This window comes from Cynocephalus volans, chromosome 14 (genome assembly GCF_027409185.1).
Source record: "Cynocephalus volans isolate mCynVol1 chromosome 14, mCynVol1.pri, whole genome shotgun sequence".
NCBI classification, from domain to species: Eukaryota; Metazoa; Chordata; class Mammalia; order Dermoptera; family Cynocephalidae; genus Cynocephalus; species Cynocephalus volans.
The window spans coordinates 26,307,494-26,330,647 of NC_084473.1; the positions used below are offsets into that span (position 1 = coordinate 26,307,494).

A 23,154-nucleotide genomic window follows, 5' to 3' on the forward strand; every position below is an offset into this window, starting at 1 on the left:
AACCCTTAAAACTCAGTAATTCTACATGTCCAAGTATTATGCAAGATGACTCTATTTCCACTGTGATGCTGATATCTTCACCAGACTTCAATTTCCACATGATCCAATGTAGCTACAGTCTATGCTAATCCCCCTAGTCTTTCCCTTACCTATTCTTGCTTCCCTTTCTTTACTTGCCAAGCCCTTCAAAACTTAAAGTGCCCCTCTCATCCAGGAAGCCATCCTCTGACTGAAGAAGGTACAGTCATGCACAGACATCAGTAAACATGCTTCAGAGTTATGTACATCAGATGCTTAATAAATGCTTGCTGATTAAAATCTGCCATCATCTCATAACCAAGCGTCAGCCCTTCTTTCTATTTCCTTCCTTTTGTTTTTGTTTTTTTGTGGCTGGCCGGTATGGGGATCTGGAACCATGACCTTGGTGCTATAAGGCTGTGCTCTAACCAACTGAGCGAACCGCCCAGCCCTCTACTTCTTCCCTTACAACTTCTAGAGGTTATCCAATTACAAGACCTCAGAAACCTAAGGGAAATTTTGCAGGGGCATCATCACACCAACATTTTATTTAGAGGACCAGTCAATCTTGCTGCCCTCATGACTCCTAATACCATCCATATTACACTGTATCTGAGGTGCATCTTTTAAACTGCTTATGCACACCGATTTCAAATATATTCAAATGTGATTTTATGTGTGGGTATATATATATGAGGGTTAATTTTATGTGTCAACCTGACTGGGCTACAGGTATCCAGATAGTTGGTCCAACATTATTCTGGATGTTTCTGTGAGGGTGCTTCTGGGTAAGATCAACATTTAAATCAGTAGACTGAGTAAAGCAGATTGCTCTCCCTAATGTGCATAGGCCTTACCCAATCAGTTGGAGACCTAAATAAAACAAAGAGTCTGACCTTTCCCTGAGTAAGAGAGAATTCTTCCTGCCTGACTGCCTTTGAGCTGGGGCGCTGGCTTCTTCCTGCCTTTAGACTCAAACTGAAACACTGACTACCTGGGTCTCAAGCCTGCTGGTCTTCAAACAGGAACCATCAGCCCTCCTGGGTCTCGTACATCTTCAGACTTGCCTGCATCCATAACTGTATGAGCCAAATCCTTGTGATAAATCGCTGTTGTCTATCTATCTATCTATCCAAGCTGTTGGTTCTGTTTCTCTAATACAAGATGTCTTAGAATTAGTGAAACATGCTGCCTGGCTTAATCTGCCAGGAGCTTCTTTTCAGGAGCTGCTGGATAGAGGAGGAGGAGCCCATACTTTTTTCATGGCCTCCATCTGGCCCCAGCTCCTGGGTCTGGAGTTGTCCTTCCAGCTCCTGTCCAAATCCTCCCTCATCCCTCACAGAGCCTTCCTCACCCCTCCAGCCCACAGAGATCTCACCCTTCTCTGAACTCCACTTTGTTTTTGTTTGTTTGTTTGTTTGTTTGTTTTTTAAAGATGACCAGTAGGGGGATCTCAACCCTTGGCTTGGTGTTGTCAGCACTATACTCTCCCAAGTGAGCTAACCAGCCATCCCTATATCGGGATCCAAACCCATGACCTTGGTGTTATCAGCACCACACTCTCCCAAGTGAGCCATGGGCCAGCCCTGAACTCCACTTTGAATCATATACTTTAGTCTTTACTCAGATATGGTGTTAATTAATTGAGTCACAAGTTAGTCTAACTTCCCCTAACTTCTGGCTGTCAGGGCTCTGTCTTATATCCCCTTTTACAGCCCTCACAGATTCTGGCTCTAGCATCCAGCAGGTGCTCAACAGATACCTGCTACCTGACTACACACAAAAAGACACAGGAGGAAAAGATGAATGTGTGAGAAGGAGAGCTAAGCGTGAACAGAGGCCTGGGGAAAGGAGGCCAGAAGGGCTCTGTCCGCCCTCACCTTCATCCAGCACTTCTCCACCAGGCTGCTGCTCCCGGAGTCCCGCACTTTGAGGTAACAGTCAACGGCACGGCTATACTCTCCAGTCTGCTCCCACTGTCGAGCTTGTTCCACGAGCCCCTCCATACCCCTGTGGAGATGAGAGTGCCCACAACCAAGCATGGGGAGGGGTAGCATGGCCTATCCTATGAACACCTTGTGACCAACCCCCAGCCCTGCCAACACTGCCTGGACCTCTGGCTTCATACCTGGCCCCCTTCTTGGAAGCTTCCCGATCATACTCCTCCTGCAGAACTTCCAACTGGCCGGGAATGTAGTCCTTGCAGATCCGCAGAGCATCACTCCATAATCCAGCCTCCTGCTCAGATTTCCAGGAATCAGAAGAGCAGAGGTGGGTGTCACTGTTTCCCACCTCCACACAGGTGCTCTGGCCCACTGATTCCTGGGTCCTTGGACCTCTCTTCTCCTTCTTCTGTTCTCCCCCTGCCCCAGTGCTAACCTCCCGATCCTCCTCAGTACCAGGGGTCAGCATGGTTCTCTGTGTGCTCCCATACCCTCTCACCCTCCTCTCATGGCCCCGAATCCAGTGCTCCACCTTGTAATAATTGAGGGCCAGGCCTGGTCTCTGGGCCCGAAGCAGCAGCCCTTCTGCTTTCTGAAAGTCCTTCTCTTCCAAGGCCACCTGGGCCTGTCCCACAAGCACCTCGGCAATGCTGTCAGGGTCATGGGCCTCGGCCACACGCTGAGCTGCCTCCCAATCCTGGTTATGAACAAACCTGACCCCAGATGGGGACATAGGAGACACTGAGTATAGGACTGAGGCCTCAACAGTGGGAGACAAACAGCCATGTCACTAAGGGATATACGAATTATTGGTACTAGGTCTGAATGAAGGTGAAGTGGACCATGAAAGATCCTGGTGCTGTGACTGGGAGGACAGGACTAAGGAATTCTGGGGTAACTCACATGAGAACAGCTTCTTTGGGTTTACCGGCTCTAATGAATTCAGCTTCAGCCTCTTCAAATTTACTCTATAGGGAGAGAAAGGCAGTCACACATAACGAGGAGACTGGCATCGCAGGCAGCCATGAGAGAGGAGGTTTGGACACCTGGCAGCAGTGGGTTAAGGCATGGAACAGGTGGGTCCTACGGTCAGGGTCAAAATCCCATCCATACCTCATCCTCCAGGTACATAGCATATCTGAGATGAATCTCAGGCGTTTTGTGCTTGAGGGCCAGCCGAGAGAGTTCAAAAGCAAACTCAAAGGAGCTGAAATGGAAGGTGCAGAAAAGGTTGCCTAGTTAATATTTCCTTTTATAAGAAGAAGAAGAAAACAGAAGGCAAGAGAAAATAGAGAAAGGGCAAGAATTGAGGGGAGAAAAAGGCACAGAGTTAAAATAACAGCTGTGAAGTGACAGAGAAGCACAGAGAGATGTAAAGGAAGACAGGCAGGCAGCCCTATAATATCACGTCACTGTCACTGTGGCTTAAGAGATATCCAAAAAGCCTATGCTTTCTCTGAGGCTAGCTGGTTGTGAGGAAGTAGGACGAACTCAATGGAAGGAAAAGGAGGCATGAGCCTTACAGTTCATGCTCACAGGGAAAGGGGGGCTGCTGGTGCTCCTACACCTACTCCTGAGCCCCAGCTACATTAGCAGAAAAACAGTTTCCAAAAAGCGAGCAAGACTACCCACAGCAATGTGACCCTACTACTGGTGTTAGTGATATTTGATTAAGAAAAGCTCATATTGCATTTAACTGAATCACACTTCCATTACCCAGAAGTAAGTTACTGGCTTGGTGCAGTCCTAGCTTTAAAAGCTGTTCCCTCTCCACCCTTTTCCTTAGAACAGCCAAAGATTAAATACTGTTCTGAGCTCCAAGGGAATAGAAGCAGACTTGCTAATTTATTCTGCTGCTCTGCCATGTCCTTCCAAGGATCTTGTCTTCCAACATTTCTTCACTCTTGCCTCAGCTTTTGGAAATGTCTTTCAGTTATACATCAATTTTCTTTCTCTGTATAGGGGCTCTGGCTGGGTTAGGGCCAGTGAAGATAAGGTTTAGATTAGGGCCTCACCAGTTGTCAGCAGCATGGTCAATAGCCGCCTCCAGGAGTCCCAGCTTGTTGAGCAGTCTAACTGCAGCCTCTCCCCCCAGGCTCTTGGCCCACAGATAGGCCACGTGTTTGTGGGCATTAGCTCCTCCGTGAGCTTTGGCCACCTGTAAAGCAAAGTCAATAATCCTCTGATGCAGAGTTGCCCCTTCTCATCTTTGATCTCCCGACCTCAGCTTTGACGAGGATTAGGTACCTGATCCAAATCAACAGGAAGAGGGCTTAATTTCAAGGTCCTTTAACTTAGGTTTAAGTGCTTAGGGTTCAAGAATGGGCTTCAGGTAGTCCACAAACTCGTAGTATTGTAAGTAAAGTTTTGTGTACACGGGTGTGGACAGGTTTCTGGCAAAAGAGACTCTGGTCTTCATCACGTTACATTTATTTATTTATTTATTCATTACATTTTCAAAGATGCTATGACCAGTTTAGAATTCGTCATTTGAAAGTGGGAGAGGGCTGGATGGACCCCCCCAGTGTGGACTGGACTCCTTACCCGGTAGGCCTCTTCCCAAAGCCCACTGGACCGGTACATATTCACTGTGGCCTTCCATTCCTGGGCCTTGAGGTAGTGATACTCAGCCTCCTGTAGTCGGCCTTCAGCCTCCAGCTCCTGCAGGAAGGCGGGTCAGGATGGAGAAAGAGGGAGATGAAGCCCGATGGGGAAGAGATGGGCAGGGCCAGGAGAAAGGCTCACCTTGCCCAGATGTAGGTGTGTGTCACTGAGTAGGTCTGGGTGGTGCTTCCCGACTAGGCGGATCATGTCATCGTACAACTTGTGCTTTTTGAACATGGTGATGGCAAGATCAGGCTCCTCCACCGTCACATACAGCCTGGGGATGGGAGACACACCTGGGCCATCCCTCCTTCTGGCCTTGAAGCCTCAACCCCCTCCATTCCTCCTCTCACCTTTCAGCCTCACGGTACTTGCCCTGCTTCTCCATTTCCTGGGCCTGGGTGATGTACAGCACCGACACATCTTCCGGTCTCATGCACTTCATCGCCAGCTATGCAGACACACAGTGCCAGGGTAGCCTCAGGTGCCAGTTCCCAAGGGAGGCAGGGCTTCAAGGGAAACTGCTTGCTCAGGAACTCTACACTCTCCCAACCATCACGGAAGTTTGGCTACTGGCACCCCACTAGAGGGTCTGAGATGCCTTGTGCTTGTGCTGGGGGCATACGCTCCCTCTCCATACTCCAACTGTACCACTGGGCTCTGGGGTGTGGGAGTGAGAACAAAGTTATCAACGTGACCAGAGGCTTTAGGAGCGGGAGTTCAGATTCCCCAACTCCCAAGTTCATCTGTTCTCTTCAGAATTACAGGTTTGGGAACAAGAGCCTCTCTTTATCCCTTCTTTTCCCTGTGGGTAGGGATCAAAGTTGCCCAGACTATGTGAGTATTTTGGTATTCTTTCTCAGCTTTCAGGGGACGCAGTGAAGAGAAGATCAGAGACCACTACGGCAGAGTTCTCTTATCATGAGTTCCACCCATTGTCTACCTTGTGGGCTTGCTCCCAGCGGCCAGCCTGGGTGTACATGTCTATAGCATCTTTTGTCCGGTCTCCTTTAATATAGAGCTCCTCAGCAATCTGTAGTTGATGAGAGGTAGATGCAAAAGGTCAGGGCAACGGAATTAAAGCAGCTTATAGGAGGAAAACACAAACCTCAGCTGGGATAGTGGGGAGCCTGAGACACTACTTAAAATGATAGCAAAGAAAAGATGACTACGGGTGTCTTGTACCTTCTACTGTTTCAGAAAAAGACCAGCCCAAAACAGTATGAGGACAACGCAATGGAATCTGAAAGGGCCTCATATTTCTGCAATGGAAGGCAATTCTATATCATAACTATGTTGGAGTTATTCATGAAGAAGTGTTCATGCTGGCACAGAAAGAGAGCTAGAGATTCACTTTTATATATCTGGGAGGGGAGTCTGCGTCATGCTGGAAAGAAAGTGGGGAAATAAACTGTCTTCTTCTCATTCAGGGTGGTGATGCTGTTTGGGCCCCAGAAAAAAGGATTTGGTGAGCTGGCCTCCACTTCCTGTTCTGGGTTCTGTCCTTGTTATCCTGCACTGCACTGCCTCATGCTGCAGAAAGGGCTCTTCCTCACCTCATACTCCTGCAGAGATGCATAGTGCTGGGCCACACGAGGATAGTATCTGGACGCAGTGTTCCGGTCCTGTAGATCTAATATACAAATTGCCTTCTTCCACTGGCGGGCACCCAGGGCAGCCTCAATTGCCTTAATGGAGCACCTGGCATAGTGGGAAAGACATAAATACGTATGAGGAAAGAGGAAGATGGATGGAGGGAAAAGAGACCCCTTAAGCACACTGCAACATACATTTTGAGATCTCTTCTTTTAGGTCTTAGTGTCTTTACTTATCCCACTACCTCTCACTCCACATCCAAATCTCCTTCACATGCCCATACCTCCATACCTGGCTTCAATGTAGTGATTAACGGCTGCATCCAGCTGCTTCTGCTGCACCAGATGGTCCCCCCATGCCTCCTCTAGTCTCACCACCTCCCCTGGGAAGGCCAATCGAGCCAGCTCTACCGCTGCCAGGGACAGAGAAGGTGCTCAGCTCAGACTTCCAGGGATGGAACTCAGGAAAAGCAGGACAGGGAAATGAAGCATGGAGAAAGGATGAGAAGTGGAGGGATGGAGAACTGAAGCAACCTGAATAGATGTACCAGAACAGGTGCTCGGGGACTGGATGGGCAAAAGTCTATAACTATAAAGGATGGCTTGTGGGCAGTTAATACCTTTCATGAACGCATTGCCTTTACAGTAGCACTCAAGAGCCCGCTGTGGATTTCGAATCTTGTCAAAGAGATCGCCTGCCTGTTAACACATACCATATCACTACAATGATAACCTATAACACAAAGAATCGAGTATCAGGTCCAAAAAGAAGGGAATGCCAGCAGTCAGGGAGGCTATGCACCCCGCGACTACTCTGGCTGGAATAAGGGTTAGGAAAAGGAAGCCAGCCATACCCTTTCATAGAGTTCTCCCTTGATAAGGGCTGCGGTGATGTGTTCTACCAATTCTGTGTTGGCTAGCAGTTCCTCTTGGGTCAGCACCAGCCGAGCAGCTTTGGCAGGGAGCCCAGCTTTGAGGTAGAGGCTGATGGCTGCCAGCCCATCCCCTTGGCTCTCCTGTAGTTCACCTGCTCGCTCCTCTTGCTGTGTGTCCATCAACCACTGGTAGTAACTCCGGCGTAGCTTCTCCAGGGCTGGGTGCCCCTGGACATGCATGGAGGAGAGCTAGGAGTCACACCCCTCCTTCCTGCCCTTCTGCTTCCCAGGCTTCTCCTATCCCTCTGTAACAAAGGAAATCCTTCCAGGTCACAAATATCCTAATTCCTCCCCACATCAGGACCCAGCCCCAACGCTGCTCCAGTTTCTATTGCCTCCTTGACAAGAGGATATTTCTGAAATTGGTGGAACCAAATTCTGAACAACTGTGGAGAAGAGAGAACCAGTACCTTGGCCTCAGCCACAGCGATACACTCATCCCAACGGTGGAGCTCCTGGTACATGTTCATGGCCTCCTCAACAGCATTCTAGGGGAACCAGGCAGAGAAAAGAGGGACAGCAGGAGGGATATGAGGATCAGAAATCAGCAAGTCCCCTCAACCTCACTAAGATGCCAGCCCACAAGAACCAAAAGCCTCATCCTTTACTTACTGCACAAGAAGAGGTCAATTTATTGTGAAACTAAAAGAAGCTTAAGCTTCAGGGCTCCTTATTTGCATAGGCCCTTCCAAGGCAATTTTTCTTAAAGATGGCCTCTCAAAATGCAGATCTACCCCCATGCACAAGAATTGCAAAGACAGGCTCTGGAGTAGAGGGGAGATAGGTGACCCTTTATATAAGGAAGAAGTAATTGAAGGCCAAAGGAAGAAGTTTGTGTAGATAAAGGACCAGCACAAGATGAGGAAATGAAGGAAGGAATGATATGAACTATACAAACCTCTCTAAAAGTTCTCCCCAAACCTTTGGAAGCCTAGCTGACCAGTGCCCTTTCCTCCCCTGAGCTTGCCTCCCCCTTTTGCCTCAGATCCCCTCATCCATCCTGTCCATATTCTCCCCTGTTACCTGTTCCAAAAAGATCATTTCAGCCAGTTTGTAGTTCTTCTCCAGCATGGCTAGACGTGCTCGGACCTGATAAAAGTCTGTTCCTTCTCCACCCTGCAGGGAAAAAGAAGGTTTTGGTCAATCTGCCAGTGCTGCAGAGGCCATTCTGTCTGTGTGGGCTGAGACAAGAAGGCCAGAAGGACGCAGACACTAAAAGACTTAAGAAGCTAATAAACTTCGTGGAGTTTAGAGGCTTGAAGTTTAGCAAGCAATTCTAAAATGGTCTGACTTTAGGCAGGGTAGAGTTGAGGTAGGCAGGGTAGAGGAAACTAGGAATTGGCTGGAAATCTAGGAGTCATGTGGCTGAATACTAAGAGAAATCTCAGCTTCAGAGATTGAATCAATCAGGAGGATAATACTTGCATATTCCCGGGATACTTGATCTGCAATCTCATTGGTCTCATGCAGGAATCGAGCTTTTGCTACATTCCCTAGAGCAGAAAAGCACCTGTAGCATGGAAACAATAATATTAATGATAATACTATTATAGGATCATCATTAATTCATTGGTCCAGCATGAATATATTGAGCATCTATTATGAACCAGGCACTGTTCTTGTCACTGGAGACGTGTAATTAGTAAACAAATGAATAAAGATAATTTGAGGGGCCGGCCAGTTAGCTCAGCTGGTTAGAGCACAGCCTTATAACACCAAAGTCATGGTTTCCAGTCCCCATACTGACCAGCCACCAAAACCAAACCAAACCAAAACAAACAAAAAAAGATAATTTGAGAGAATGAAAAATAAAATAAAATAGTGTGATATTATAGACAATGATGAGGGTACAATTTTAGTTAATAGTCAGAGAAGGCCTCTCTGAGGAGCTAACATTTGATCTGAGACCTGAACACAAGAGCCACATGGCAAGATAAAGTCATTCCAGCAGAGGGGTAGCTAGTGTAAAGGCCCTGTAGCAGGAATAAGCCTGGCACGCTCAAAGAGTCAAAAGAATGCCAGTGTGGCTGGAGACTAATGCGCCAACAGGCAACTGGTGTGAGAAGGAAATAGAGGCCAATTAATTGTAGGGCTTTATGCCATGACAAGGAGGTTGGGTTTTATACTAATTACACCAGTATACTATTGGAAGGTTCTGATCATGAAAATGTCATTATCAAATTTACATTAAAAAAAATTGCCTCAGCTGTTGTGGGATAAATGGATCACTCGGGGTACAAGAATGCAAGAGCGGTATCAGTGAGACTAATTAAGAGGCTGTGCAATACTGCAGGTGGGAGGCGGTGGTGGTCTGTACTATGGGGGAGATGGCAGAGTTGGACCAAATATCAGATTAGGGATATGTTTTGAAGACAGAATCCTTAGTCTATGTTGGGGGTGGAATATGGGAAAAAAGGGAGCACGGATGATTATTAGCCAAAATAGTAGCAGCTGACACTTACTGAGCACTTACAATATCGTAAGCTCTTTACACAGATTCTCTCATTCATTCTTCACTACCACTACCATTACCATTCTTCTTTACCATCCCACAAGGTAAATACTATTATTATTCCCATTTTACACAGAGGAAATCAAGAAATCAAGGTTTGGAAAGGTTAAACAACCTCTCTAAGATTGCACAAGTTGGTAATTGGAACTGATGTTTGAACTCAAGGAGTCTGGAGTCCTAACTTAGTCCTGTTAATTACACTTCTATACCATACCCAGAATATACACAGAAGTGCATGGATTGAAGCATATAAATGTTAACAGTTAAGGGGCACAAGTTACAAGAAGGGGAAGCAAAAATAATAAGACATACTCTGATAATCTAGTATGGGAGTGTGTTTGGAATAACTGTACTCTGGAAGGGTTCTATCATATTTGTTAACAGGGGGAAGGGAAGCAATGCCTTAACTCCAGGTAGGAGCAGCCCACAGGGAAAACACACATGTGGCCATCCCTCCTAGCTGCCGGGCACCTTGGTTCCACATGTCTACCTCACCTTTCGGCAATGTGTAGCTGCCTGGCCTCTAGGGCCAGTTTACTCAAGGTTTTCCACATTGCCTCTGTTTCTGGGGTCATTTCCAGAGTCTCCAAGAAGGCTGTTGCCCTAGAGAGGGAAGAAAGCAAGGCATGAAGGCAGGGTCAGGAAGACACACAGGAATACTGGCGATGGAGTGGGGGGAGGGGAAGGGCAGGCAATTCTCTGCCCTTTTTGTCTAAAATCCTGCCTGGATTACCAGGTCCTTATTAGATATGGCCAGTTTTACAACCCACCCCAGGTCCCCCTCTCTCAGAACCAGAACCTCCCACCACCTCACTGGTTATCAGCCAGCCTCTCACCGGGTGTAGTTGCCGTCATCAATGGCTGTTCCAAACTCGATAAGGCCCTCATCCAGTGTGTAGGCAACGGTAGTCACACCTTCGGTCACCATCACCTCGGTCTTTCCCCCGCCCCTCTCCAGACCTACAACATCACCCTGTACAAGTTCATTCCCCCACCCCACCCAAATTCCAGGTTAGTGTTTCCACTGAATCTACTGCAGAACAGAACCACCCTCACCCAACCCTAGTGCTCACACACTGAGGAAATTACAGTGGCCCTTGATTTTCTGACATTTTAGTTTCTCTCAAGCACATAAAAATGCCTTAACTATGGCAATTTCCTTGGGTTAAAGTACAGTCCGCTATGACACCACCAGTGCCTGGAGGTACACTGACAAAGTGTGGCATTCACTTCTGCTTCCAGCAGTACCACAGACCAGGTGTTCTTAAGGGTCCTCCTGTTAAAACATTTGAACCTGGAACATATTTTGTAAGGCATTGCTGGGCTCATTCGAAGAAATCACCAAGGATGTTCCCTACCCCTATCCCACCCATCTCCCTCAAAAAAAAAAAAAAAAAAAAAAAAAGGTCGGTAAGCTAAAACATGGGCAAGAAAAAATGAAAAGTGAGCAACTAGGAAAGGCACAGTGGCCCTGAAGGCAAACACGGCATCAGGAGGATGCACTTTAAGCCCTCCAGCAGGATGAGAAGGTGCAATCAGAGAACCCCTCATTAAACCTGGGATCCACTCTTTAGTAAAGGGAACAAAAGCAGGCAGTCCAGGTTATTAATATGCCTGATTCCTGCAGAAGTAAATATGAATCATCTCTGAAAGAAAATATGTCCACTTTAGGCCCTCAGGATGCCAAAAGATTAACCTCAAAGTAACATGAGCTCACACACACACACACAAAAGTTCCAGAATACATGGAAACAAATCATTGTTGTTGTTTTTTTCCCATTGCAGCATCAGCATGGAAACAAATCACTACGAAAGAGTAAGTAACTATAAACAGTTTTAGACCTTCAGATATTAAGCAGCTAGGGAATATAAAATAATTGTGTACGAAATATTTAATGACCTAAAAGATGAAACAAAAAATTAAGCAAGGAACAAGAAACTATGAAAATGGTCAGGCAGATTGGAGAAAGAATCAAATAAAACTTTATAAAAAATTTAGTTTTTGAAGTAAAAAACTCAATGGATGGCTTAAATAGCAGATTAGATAATGATGAGAAGTGAATGAACTGAAAGATGGATCTAAAGAAATTATCGAGAATGTAGCATGGACCCAGAAGAAGAAAGGAAATATGAAAGGATAAAAAGGCATAGAAGACAGAACAAGAAATCTTTTTTTTTTTGGCAGCTGGCTAGTATGAGGATTTGAACCCTTAACCTTGGCATCGTCAGAGAACAAGAAATCTACCATATGCCTAATAAGGATGGAAAATCTAGAGAATGGGAGAGAAGCAATGTTTGAAAGGAGAATGGCTGAGAAATTCCCATCAGATGGATGAAAATATGTGTACTCACAAATACAGAAAGCACAATATATACCAAGGATAAATTTTTTAAAAATTATATGTAGACACACTGTAGTGAAACTTCAAAATACCTAAGAAAAAGAGAAGATTTTAAAAGGAACCAAAGAGAAAAGACAGATCACATACACAGAAAAGACTGTTGAGAAATTTCTCAGAACAGCAGTAGAAGACAATCAATGAGATAACATTTACAAAAGGTTAAGAAAAATGAGCTGTCAATCTGGAATTGAGTACTGAGTCCAAGTATCTTTTCCGGATGAAGGCTTATTTAAAACATTTTCAGATCATCAAAAACTGAGTTTATCATCTTTCACTCAAGACACTTTCACTGCAGGAAATTCTTTTTTTTTTTCCCTCAGCACCCCCCACAGCAGGAACTTCTAAATGATACTCTTCAAGACGAAGAAGAGTAATAGCAGAGGGAAGATTAGCTTTGCAAGAAGAAAAAGTAAACAAAGGCACTGGTACCATGACGGTAAATCTAAATGCAGTCTGTCTGTATGAAATAATTTCTAACTCTGGGGATTAAAAAAGATTAGAACAAGAACACTGGACATCAATGGCAAAGGGCAAGGGATCAAGGGTAAAGCCTTTTTGTTGCAGGGGTGAGTGGAGATCAGATGCTGATTAACTTTAGACTTTGTTAATTTAAGTACATGTTAAACTTTCACGGGTAATCTCTACAGAAATAGGATACACAATCTCCAAACCAAAAAAGTGAAAAAAGGTGTTTTAAAAAAGGGCAAAATAAACAAGTTTTAGACCTCAAACAGTTTAAAATGAGGCAAGAAAGGAGAAAAAAAGAAGTATGGGAAAAGGACAAAAAGAAAGCATCACCCACATTAGCCATCCTAGTCTAGCACAGGGGCCTGTCTCTCTTCTGTTTTCATAGACTCCTCCCAGATTTTGGAAGATTACTAGGTGTGTGTGATGTTATGGTGGGATAGGAGAGAGGGTTTGATATGCAATCTAAGAAAAAAGGAACTCTGGATGGCTTATAACAGAAAACTGGCACACAAGGAGATGACATAGAACCACCCCTCCTATTGGGGATCTTCCAGCCTACAGGGAACGCCACATTATGACTGGTGAATTCCCAGGGCCACTATAATGGAGATCCATACTCCCAAGGATCTAACATAATGTCAGAAATCTGCACGAGGATGTTCTGGGGGCTGGTCCACGGTGGGGAAGAGACCTAAGCTTCACTTGCCAGTTCCACCAGAGATTATGGGTGGTGGGCAGAGAAAACCAAGTAACCTTCAGAGTTTCCTCGGGGCTCTAATTAATCGGCTTGACACCATGCCTGTGGTCCCCTGGTGTCAACATACCCTGATAGAGGACATGGTGACCCTCTCAGGTGCCTCAATGTTGTACCACACACACAAGCTGCTTCGGTTCTGGGCTACCAGCACATCACTTCCTGGGACCCACTGCACATAGGAGCAGAAGTTGAGGATCATTGTCTTAGAGCAGGTTTCAATATCATACAGATGCAGCTGAAGAAAGAAGAGGCAGACAGCACAATTAGAAGGGGACGGGGGGTATCTTCTGATTTAGACTATTTCCCTCACGGTGAAATGTGGTGAGCTAACCCACCAGTCAAGTACACGTTGAATTTCAAAGCTTATTGACCTGCAATCATTGAAGTTTATGCTGCGTTGGTATGTCATGACTCTGTCAAATAAGAGAGGACCCAAACAGAAAATCCGAGGAAGTTAAGTTATGTGAAGGTCAGACTTTCATTCTTAGAATTACACTCGGCCAGAGGTACCAGCTTATATTACAAAAGTAAGGCCACTAGACAAAAGAGATGATCTGAAAATTTGTGATGTGGCTTTCACTGAAATGAAATTTAATCAGATTGTCTCTTTGACCCTGAGGTTGAACTCTCTGGTGATACTATATTGGGGCCAGAATCAATGAGGGGCTAGAAGGAGACTGTCCCCAAGCCAGCTTCAATGCCATCAGATTAAGATAGCTGAAGAGCACTGGAGCAGTAGGGATAGGCAAAAATCAGCTAGGCGTGAGGAAAAGGAAGGCAGAGGTAGAAAGTCTCACAAGGGCATAGACTTGTGAATATTAAGAGAGAAACCAACTCCCAAACTCCTCTCTTGACTTTGCTGTCATTATAGCACAATCTCCTCAAGGGTAATATAAGACGGGTTGTGATACTAAATACAGAGAGAGTTGATTCTTCTGTGTCTTTTGCTATACTAATGGCACAGTACCAAGAAATTATGTCCAATCCTGCCCTCGGCCCCCTGCCCCCATAGCAGCTTGTCTCACACCCTCTCTGGACCAGCCAATGCCTAAGGCCCTAGTTAACTCTTCTCACTCGAAGCTTCCGGTCCCTGAAGAGGAGTTTGTGCCCAGTCTCATTCAGTTCTAGCCAATCCACACGGCTCTCATGGCTGATGGTGCCGATGTTGTAGCTACCAATCAGATCCACTATAAAGAAAAGGAGACAGGGTTAAGAGCAGAGATTCCACACAACCATATGCAGGGCATGAGGTAGCCTGTAAAAGTCTGGTTTTACAATCAAATGTGTTGGGCTTTAAGAATGTTGCATCACCCTAGACACGTATGTCACTAGGGAATGCAAATGGCCAATACAACATAATTTTGCTAGAATGCTTAAGAAACTGGGTCTCTTCTAGAATAGAAGAGATTTTGTTTAACTCTCTAGTTAACTCAAAAGGTCCAGACCCATCAAAAAATGTGACTCCTCTCAGAGCACATCAGAGCCACTGAGCAAGTGGTTTCTACTACTCACAAAATTCTCTGGAAGGCAGCACTGAGCACATTACAGATGAGGCAGTTACAACACATCAGTGAGAGAAGCTGATGAATGAAATGACCTTGATGATGGTCATATTCACTCCAAGGAGTTACCTGCACATTGGGTGCCTATGGTATAAGTGCATGGACGAGTGAACAGTGGGGAAATAAGCAGACAAGATAGGAGAAAGCCCTGACTAAAGTTAGGCTGGCCAGTGCAGAGGATAAGTATTTTAGCTTGGTCTGAATCTTGTAGACAATATAAGAAACAATCACATTTACAGCAGACCACTCAGGGTTGTCTGGGATGTTTTCAGGGAATCTCTTGATCAAAGCCCATTCACAAGTCTTTTTTTCCCCCCATGACTCTTATTGATATGAATTATTAATAAGCAACAGCCTGACTTTGTTATTTATATTTAAAGATCAAATGCCAGCTAATGTCTACAATTGGGAAGACCAATTTAAAAATGAATTTTCCTTTAATTAAAAAGTAAAATGGGGTTAGAGCATGGGGCTGATAACATCAAGGTCAAGGGTTTGGGTCCCCATATAGGCCAGCTGCCAAAAAGAAAAAAAGTAAAAGCTGTTTTATCATTTATGCCCCAATTTTAAGTAGAATCATCAGAGAATGCTAAAGCTTCAAGGACACTACTCCTGTGAATCTTGAATATATACAAAATTATGTGTGAAAAATCATATATTTTTCTGGGAGAAAATCTTGATATTCATTAGATACTCAAAGGGGCCAGTAACCCAAAAAGGTTAAGAGAAGAACTCTGTCATTTCACATACACTGAAAACGAGACCTACAAGTGAAATGATTGTCCAAAGTCTCACAACTCATTATTGCTGCTAGAATCTTAGGCCTCTTGGTGTACATTATTATTTCCATTATAGATGTTTACATTTCTGAGCTCAGCAACCTGATGTGAAATATAATATTCATGAAATGTAAAACTATTTTAAGAATAGACCCATATGTATAAGAAAACTTGATTTATTACAGAGATGGCATTACAGACTAGTGGGTAAAGAATGAACTTTCAATAAATGGTTAAACATATGGAAAAAATTAAAATGAGATCGCTACCCACATTTATACATAAAAATAAATTCCAGGTGAAAAGCAAAATTTAAAAATGTTAAAATATAGGAGGTGATGGGGAAGCATTTCTTAAATAAGAACTCAGAAATCACAAACTATTTTTTTTAAGGGACAAAATGGACTACATTCAAATTAAAAATGTCTGAATACTAAGACACTCAAAAGGCAAGCAACAGAAAAGACAAGCCACAGGCTGAAACAAAATATCTGCAATGCAAATAACCATCAAGGGCTATATACACATGCATATACAAAGAACGCCTTCAAATCGATGAGAAAGAGACAATCTGATTTTTAAAATGGGTAAGGAATAGGAACTGTCAATTCACAGAAGAAGAAATCCAAATGGCCAATAAATAAATGAAATTAATACAGTGAGATATCATTTCGTATACATCAGATTGAGACAAATTATGAAGTCAGGCAATTTCAAGTACTGGAGAGGATGTTGAACAGTGGGGATCCTAAACGCTGGTGGGAATGAAAACTGGTACAACCTCTTAGGACAGCAGTTTGGAAATATTTAGTGAAGCTGAAGATATATCTCCACTATGATTCAGCAATCCTACTCCACTCCTGCTCCAGGTATCGACCTTAGAGAACTGAATCAGTGTAATAAGTAAAAAAATCAACAACTTAAATGTCTGTCAATAAGAGAAGAGATAAAAGATTTTAAGGTAAATCTAATAAAATGTTAGGATTTGACAGAACTGGTTATGGGTAAATAAGTAATAATAATATCATTATTAATAGCTAACATTTATTAAGTGCTTATTATGTATCGGGCATAATAAGTGCTTGTCATATGAGGAGGGTACTATTTTTATCCCCATTTTGCAGATGAGGAAATTGAGATACAGAAAGGTTAAGTAAAACAAAAAAAAAAAACAAAAAAAAAAACATAAGGTGCTGGACTGTTAGCTCAGTTAGTCAGAGCACGGTGTTAATAACACCAAGGTCCAGGGCTCCATCTCTATACTGGCCAGCTACCAAAAACCAACCAACCAACCAACAAATATCAGATAGGTTAAGTATCTTACCTAAGATCAAGTGGGATGGTTTGACTCCAGAACCCCTTTCTTAACAGCTACACTACATAGGTATGTTATTCTCTATACTTTTTAGAGAATACTATGTTATTCTCTGTACTTTTTTCTATGCTTAAAAACATTTCATGATAAAAAAAATTAAATATTAATATATAAAATGAGATTTGCTAAATGCAAATAAAGTTTGTCATTACTAGTTACTAATGATAAACTATACAGATTTCATTTTTAAGAGTCTTTAGATTCTATGAGGTCTAAAGAGGAAAACTCATAAAATTTAAAAAAAAAAAGAAAAGAAAATTCATAAATTTGCTAATGGTTCTTCTCTACTATTCACAATTTGCCAGCACTGAGATATATGTCCAGAGGACATGAATAATTATATGGACAGGCCTAAATAATGTGTACCTATGTATTTATATCTAGACGTCTAGGCATAGATACACACATGGAGACTTAGACATTTCATATATCCACTGTAAGAGTGGTGATGACATACAACTATTTACCTGGTGCCTCTCAGATTTCTGGATTCCCAACTGCACATAACAATTGTATGATATGGAAGTGTAATATAAACATCTATTTTGTTATTAACATTATAGAAGAGTCTTACTCACCTATAGCAATAGTCTTAATATCAACAAGATAAGCCAATTTCTTATTATCTTCCATTCCTCGCTGACACCTCTCATTAATACGAACACTGAAACATGAAGGATGACATAAGACGGGCTTAGGTAGTTGGGATGTGTATCAAGGGCTCTGAAATACCATTTGGAACGAAGCTTTTAGATTAACCTGATGATATTGGATTCTTTTGGGTTTTGAAGATTTAGAAAACCTTATGAGCTTACCTGATGAGGTGGGGGTTCATGAATTCAGTGCGTACAGAACCCAAGGTGTCATTACTCCCATATTCCACCAGAGTCAGCTCTCCAGCATTGAAGATCATGCAAACCTGGGGAAGAATAGGATTGGTATATAGTGAAAAGTTTACGTGTAGAAAGAGAAAGACAGTAGAGGGAGGTGTACTGTCCATTCAAAGTGACTCCCACTTTTCTCCTTGCTCTGTTCTCCTATTTCATCCTCCCCCTTTCTTTATCTGCTGTCTCCCCAACCCTTGCCACTTGCCATTCTTTTGACACAACAGCTAGAAGAAGACTTATCAAGATGGTGACTGTGAATCAAGCTCTACTTACGTTCTCATTTTCAAAGAAATACTTCTCATTGCCTGATCCCTGCCAGGCTACCTGTAAAGGGAGGGAAAAGACATAAGCAATGCAGACAGTTATCCAAGACAATGATGAAAGAATGACAGGGTGGGGAGGCAAAGGGATCAAGTTTAGTGAGGCTTTGGCATTGCACAAAAGAGGTGCTCTGTCAGACTTTGCCCTGGTCCCTGTTTCTGAGAGATGATGTAAAAATAGTCCAACTATGGTGATTCGTTCTCCAGGATTCTAAACTTCCTGGGTCTTCTGACCTGAAATCAGGTTCCCTACACCAGAATGTTAGAGCCTCCCATGGAGATCTTACCCCTGGGGACCCTGGGTCTCCAGAAGTAGCAAGCCAAGAAGCCCTGTTCCCCACCCCTCCATTTTTGGTTCCTACCTCACTAAGGCGATTAGTGTTCAGGTCCCCCAGCAGCAGCGTGTCTGACGTATGGGCCACCAAGTAACGTTCCTTTCCCAGGATTTTCACCTCTTCCACCTCGTAGCCATAGTGTGACTTGAGTACCACTCGGGTCCCCGATGATAGGTTCTTCACAATCACCTTGGTAAGGACAATTCTGAGCCCCTTAGACTTCCCGAGTCCAAAATAGGGGTGAACATTCTGTGCTCTCAGCTTACCTCCACAGTGTTAAACAAAGCTAATATCTTGTTTCCTCACCTGGCCTGGGACATTGTTGATAGTAATGATACCTTTGATGTATTTACATACGGCTTTACTATTTATGAAATGCTTTCATGTATTATCTCTTTTGATGCTCTCAATACATATGACTCTGAAAGTCCCATTGGGTAAAACCAATCACTCTCTATATGTTCCCACAGCTTTTTGTACAAACTTTTATGCCATTTATCACAGTGTACTATAGTGTTTTTTGATATGTCTGTGTCTTTTGCTATAATAATTTTGATTAAGGGACAATGTCTTACAGATATTTATCTTTGTATTCTCAATGCCTAACAGTCCCGATACATAGTAGAGAGTGAATAAATATTTCTGGAGAGAATTAAAGAATGAAGGAACCAATGAATAATAAATGGAAGGAAAGAAGGACAGAGGTAGAGAAAAGTGGGCTCAGGAACTGAGAAATTATTTGGGGATGTCATACACAGTGAGTGCAGAGGTCCTAAAACAACAGAGTTCACTTTTGTAATCTTCTTTATCAATTTCCCCAATTTACAGTGTATAGGCAGTAAAGTTTTAAACTCAGAAGGCATAAGAGGTGATCTCTGTACCCCTTAAGCCTGGTACCTAACCCTTTTCTTACAATAAGCTGGAAGTACTATGGCAGGAAAGTTGCCAGGGAGTTGCCCTGACACATACTGTTCCCCAGAACAGCCAGAGGGATCGAGGCAAAATTTGACACTATTGCTGCAGCCAGAAGGCAGGTATGGTTAAAAGGATGAGTGAGCCATGCAAGATCTCTATGCAGTAGGCTATCAGCTGGTTACCTGGCTAGGTCCCACATATGTCAACTCAAACTTGTTCTTGTAAATGCTCCTTCGGAGGCAGCAGTCAAATTGTTCCACCCCACCACAGAGTGTGCCCTGGAAAGGAAAGTGACAGCATACAAGGTAACACACAGAGTACACTGGGTTGAGGAGGGTATTTAGAGACATCTTCAAGACCTAGAATTGGCAATAAAAGGGCTGGCTGTGTTAGGAAGTAAGGAAAGAGGAAAGAGGCTGGGGTAATAAGGGAGAATCAGCCCTGCCTATATACAGCTTGTCCTTTTTGGACTCCAATAAAGTATGAATTTCTTTTTCCTGCCTATAACATCAGATATGTTTGGGTCAAAAGTAAAGAGATCATCTAGAATCAGGGGAGAATGCTTTAGGATAAGGAAGGACTTTTTCTAGTTTGGAGAAAGTCACCAATCCAGAAAAGGATTACTAGTTACACACCGCACAGAGTCGTGAGCCATCCCGCTTCCAGGCCAAGGCAGTGACAGAGTATAAATTGGCAATCTCCTTGGGCTTTGCCTCTTCCCAGATGCCTCTTCGAGGGCTCCAGTTGAGCACCCGAAGTCTGAAATAAAGTATGTGGCTTTTAGAAGAGATGGTGGCTGAGTAAAAGAGTGAAAATGGGCTGGTAATTGAAAGAAATTAGTCTTGCTATATCAGAGCAGAGAGGAAATAAAGAACAGGCATGGCAGGCAGTCTAGCAAGAGAAGAAAAAAAGATGCAAAGGAAGTAAGTTGGGAAAATCAAGGCAAAAGTAAAAGGAATAAGAGTGATGAGAGCAGAGAAAACAAAAGAGCAGGGCAGGTGAGAAAAACCAGCTGTTAGGAATTGAGAAATATGGAAAAGTAAATAGAAACGGTAGGAGTGAGAGAAGAAAGAAAGGAATATGAGGAGACACATAAGATTGAAAGGGACAGAAAGACAGGGCTGACAAAGGCAGGGATAAACATGCTCCAAAGAAGTGATGGGACCCAGACGCTTGCTGTTTCCCTACTGTTCCATCATTAATTCATTCATCCAACATGTCATGTACTAGATGCTAATCTAGGCACTAAGGATAAAAGGTGAATAATAAACCCTCTTCTCAAGGACTCTTCAATTTACCTAGATACAAACAACAAACTATAATACAATGTGACAAACTCTAAGCCAGGGGTCTGAAAGGGGCAATGGGAACCCAAAGAAAGTAGAGACGAATTCTGCTGTGAAATTTCAAGGAGAGGCACAAAGGCAAAACAAGAGCATGGTGCATTTTGGAACTGCCAGCATAACAAAGGATGGTGGCAGCGGGAAGAGGAAAGTGCATGAATTACATTCTGAGAATCTCTTTCAACATCCACTTGGTTCTGGTCCAGTCTCCACTCTGGTTCAGAATAACTGGACTAAAGCAGAGGGTGTTCATAGTGAAAGTAAGCAGAAGATGCAACTGGAAAGGAGACCCACCTGTCATAACTTCCTAGCACAACAGACTGGCCTCCAGGACTTGCTGCAGCTGTGGTGAACTCCCGCTCCTGTGGGTCACGGCTATAATCAAAAGTCTGTAGTACGTGGCCTTCCTTTCCATAGGCCACAATCCTCCGATCACAGCCTGCAGCCACAATGCTGTTGGTTGCCCAAGCCAAGGCATAGGGTGGGCAGGGGTGGTTAACCAATTTCCCCTAAAACAGAAGTAGGTTTCAATCATTCTATGAGGACTCTACCCCAGAAATTCCTCATTCCCAGTACCTGATACGCTCACTCTGACCATCCTACCCTGCAGAAATCTTTCTTCCCACATTTCCCCACCCCCAACACATCTTAATCTAGAATACTTCACAAATTATCTTTCTGTCTCATACATACATACGCACATGACATACACACACACACAACATAAAAACACTCACTGACCTTGTGCTCTAGAGAAATCTCAAAACACTTGTGTGTTGGAGATCTTTAATATGTACCTAGTAAGGTCCCCCAAAGGGACACACATTAACCAGCACTATCTAGGCCCACAGAGAGCATATGGTTCTTTTTTTTCAGGAGAGCTAAATTTAATTATTACACAAGTAATTTTTAATGTAAATGATTCACACAATACATAATTATATAGGGTAAAACATGTTTCCTTTTATCCCCCATCTTTTCCCTTTCCCCTCTCCAGAGTACTGTTAACTCTCTTTTCTATGAATTTATACACATAAATTTTTTTTATGAAAGTGGGAATAATTTTCATTTTTCATTCCCCTCAAGGTCTTTATTTCTCTTTGTCTCAAGGTCTCTTTCACCTGAGTCATCCCTTCCTATAAATAGGAAGCTCCAGCCTCCTAAACAAATCCTCACTGTGGCTGCACCCACCTTTCCCTTCCCCTTTCTCACTCCTCCAGCCTCCTCCCCTAGCACCTCAATCTAAATGCCTTAGATATCCAAGCTCCTTTAGGCGAGCTCCTGGAATTTCCTTATCCCCTATCCCAGAGCATCTTTTATTCATACCTGTGACTCTCCAGAGCCTTCATCATCAAAGAAATACCGAACGATGGTACCATCTGCATGACCAGAGAGAATTCCTTTCCCAGAGCAACTAAAAAAGGGCAAGAGGAGGAAAGGAGAGAAATACAGGAAGAAATCAGAGTATCCTATCCCATCAAGAAAGTCCCCTTTCTCTCTCAAACACTATGCTACCTGCGATTCCTGCTACCAGTCCTCCCCATCTTTCATAGTGTGGTCCCCCAGCCCAGACTTCCCCCACAGCTTTTTCTCACATTTCCAAGCTCTGTGATACCACTCCTTCCTTACTCACTTTGTTGTCAGTGATACCACATAAGAATCTGTCCCATAGATGGTAGATGACTTGTTAGTTTTAGTGTTTGCTAAACGAACCTGAAAATGGGAGAATGGACACAAGTCTGGTTAGGCTACTTTCAATTTCACCCAGGTGCTAAGAGAAAAAAGAAAAAACAAAAACCACGAACTGGTTCCTATGCATTCTCCCTCAGTATACAAACTGACCCTAAGGGAGAAGATAAACCATATTCCTCTGTCCAGAACCATGATCCCCACCCACCACCTCTCCTTTACCTTCCCTTCAGCCAGTCCAAAGACAATGATGTACTCTGCTGGCCACTGGAGACACGTAACAGCACTCTGTATGAAAGAAATGATGAAAAAGATAACTCCATCTGTGTGAGTTAGCATATTTATAACAACCTGAACACCCCACCACATGCCACCACCCCAACCTCCTGTAGGGAAGGAGAGGAGGGAACACAACTGGGCTCTAAAGAGGAAGGCAGATGACAATGAGCATCCAGGCAGCACCATCCTTTGCAGCAGGAAAAGTTAAATTCAGAGGTCAGAAAATGCAACTCCTGGTTGCATTTATAAGCAGATATACTGATACATGTTTGTTCATCCTAAGCTCCCAGGGACTGGTCTGAACTTTACCGTCTGGATGAATTTGTTGCAAATGACCTTCTTGTCACCCCTGTCAAATAAAAGGAGGGAAAGCATATTAAAAACCACTTCCATAAATAATTGCCAAAAATGATGCTGAGGGAAGGGAAGAAAGAGC

The 23,154-nt window shown here is 43.6% G+C and overlaps 1 protein-coding gene across 2 annotated transcripts in view; it reads right to left on the bottom strand.

The window, feature by feature from the left end:
• Nucleotides 1–23,154, bottom strand: part of IFT172 (intraflagellar transport 172) — a 31,914-nt gene that overhangs the window by 5,140 nt on the left and 3,620 nt on the right. For both annotated transcript variants that reach the window (XM_063077895.1, XM_063077897.1), the window contains exons 4-35: nt 23,028–23,067; nt 22,662–22,727; nt 22,384–22,463; nt 22,077–22,164; nt 21,045–21,259; nt 20,043–20,166; nt 19,590–19,685; nt 18,520–18,681; nt 18,111–18,161; nt 17,766–17,869; nt 17,529–17,614; nt 14,309–14,421; nt 13,302–13,469; nt 10,444–10,580; nt 10,103–10,210; nt 8,521–8,605; nt 8,119–8,211; nt 7,506–7,583; nt 7,015–7,263; nt 6,781–6,859; nt 6,453–6,573; nt 6,122–6,266; nt 5,509–5,598; nt 4,919–5,016; nt 4,707–4,842; nt 4,506–4,622; nt 3,977–4,119; nt 3,075–3,168; nt 2,865–2,929; nt 2,494–2,674; nt 2,147–2,256; nt 1,899–2,028 (exon numbers count right to left, since the gene is read on the bottom strand). In XM_063077895.1, the coding sequence (XP_062933965.1) occupies nt 1,899–2,028; nt 2,147–2,256; nt 2,494–2,674; nt 2,865–2,929; nt 3,075–3,168; nt 3,977–4,119; nt 4,506–4,622; nt 4,707–4,842; nt 4,919–5,016; nt 5,509–5,598; nt 6,122–6,266; nt 6,453–6,573; nt 6,781–6,859; nt 7,015–7,263; nt 7,506–7,583; nt 8,119–8,211; nt 8,521–8,605; nt 10,103–10,210; nt 10,444–10,580; nt 13,302–13,469; nt 14,309–14,421; nt 17,529–17,614; nt 17,766–17,869; nt 18,111–18,161; nt 18,520–18,681; nt 19,590–19,685; nt 20,043–20,166; nt 21,045–21,259; nt 22,077–22,164; nt 22,384–22,463; nt 22,662–22,727; nt 23,028–23,067 (3,652 nt within the window). The remainder of the gene's footprint in view (nt 1–1,898; nt 2,029–2,146; nt 2,257–2,493; nt 2,675–2,864; nt 2,930–3,074; nt 3,169–3,976; nt 4,120–4,505; nt 4,623–4,706; nt 4,843–4,918; nt 5,017–5,508; nt 5,599–6,121; nt 6,267–6,452; nt 6,574–6,780; nt 6,860–7,014; nt 7,264–7,505; nt 7,584–8,118; nt 8,212–8,520; nt 8,606–10,102; nt 10,211–10,443; nt 10,581–13,301; nt 13,470–14,308; nt 14,422–17,528; nt 17,615–17,765; nt 17,870–18,110; nt 18,162–18,519; nt 18,682–19,589; nt 19,686–20,042; nt 20,167–21,044; nt 21,260–22,076; nt 22,165–22,383; nt 22,464–22,661; nt 22,728–23,027; nt 23,068–23,154) is intronic.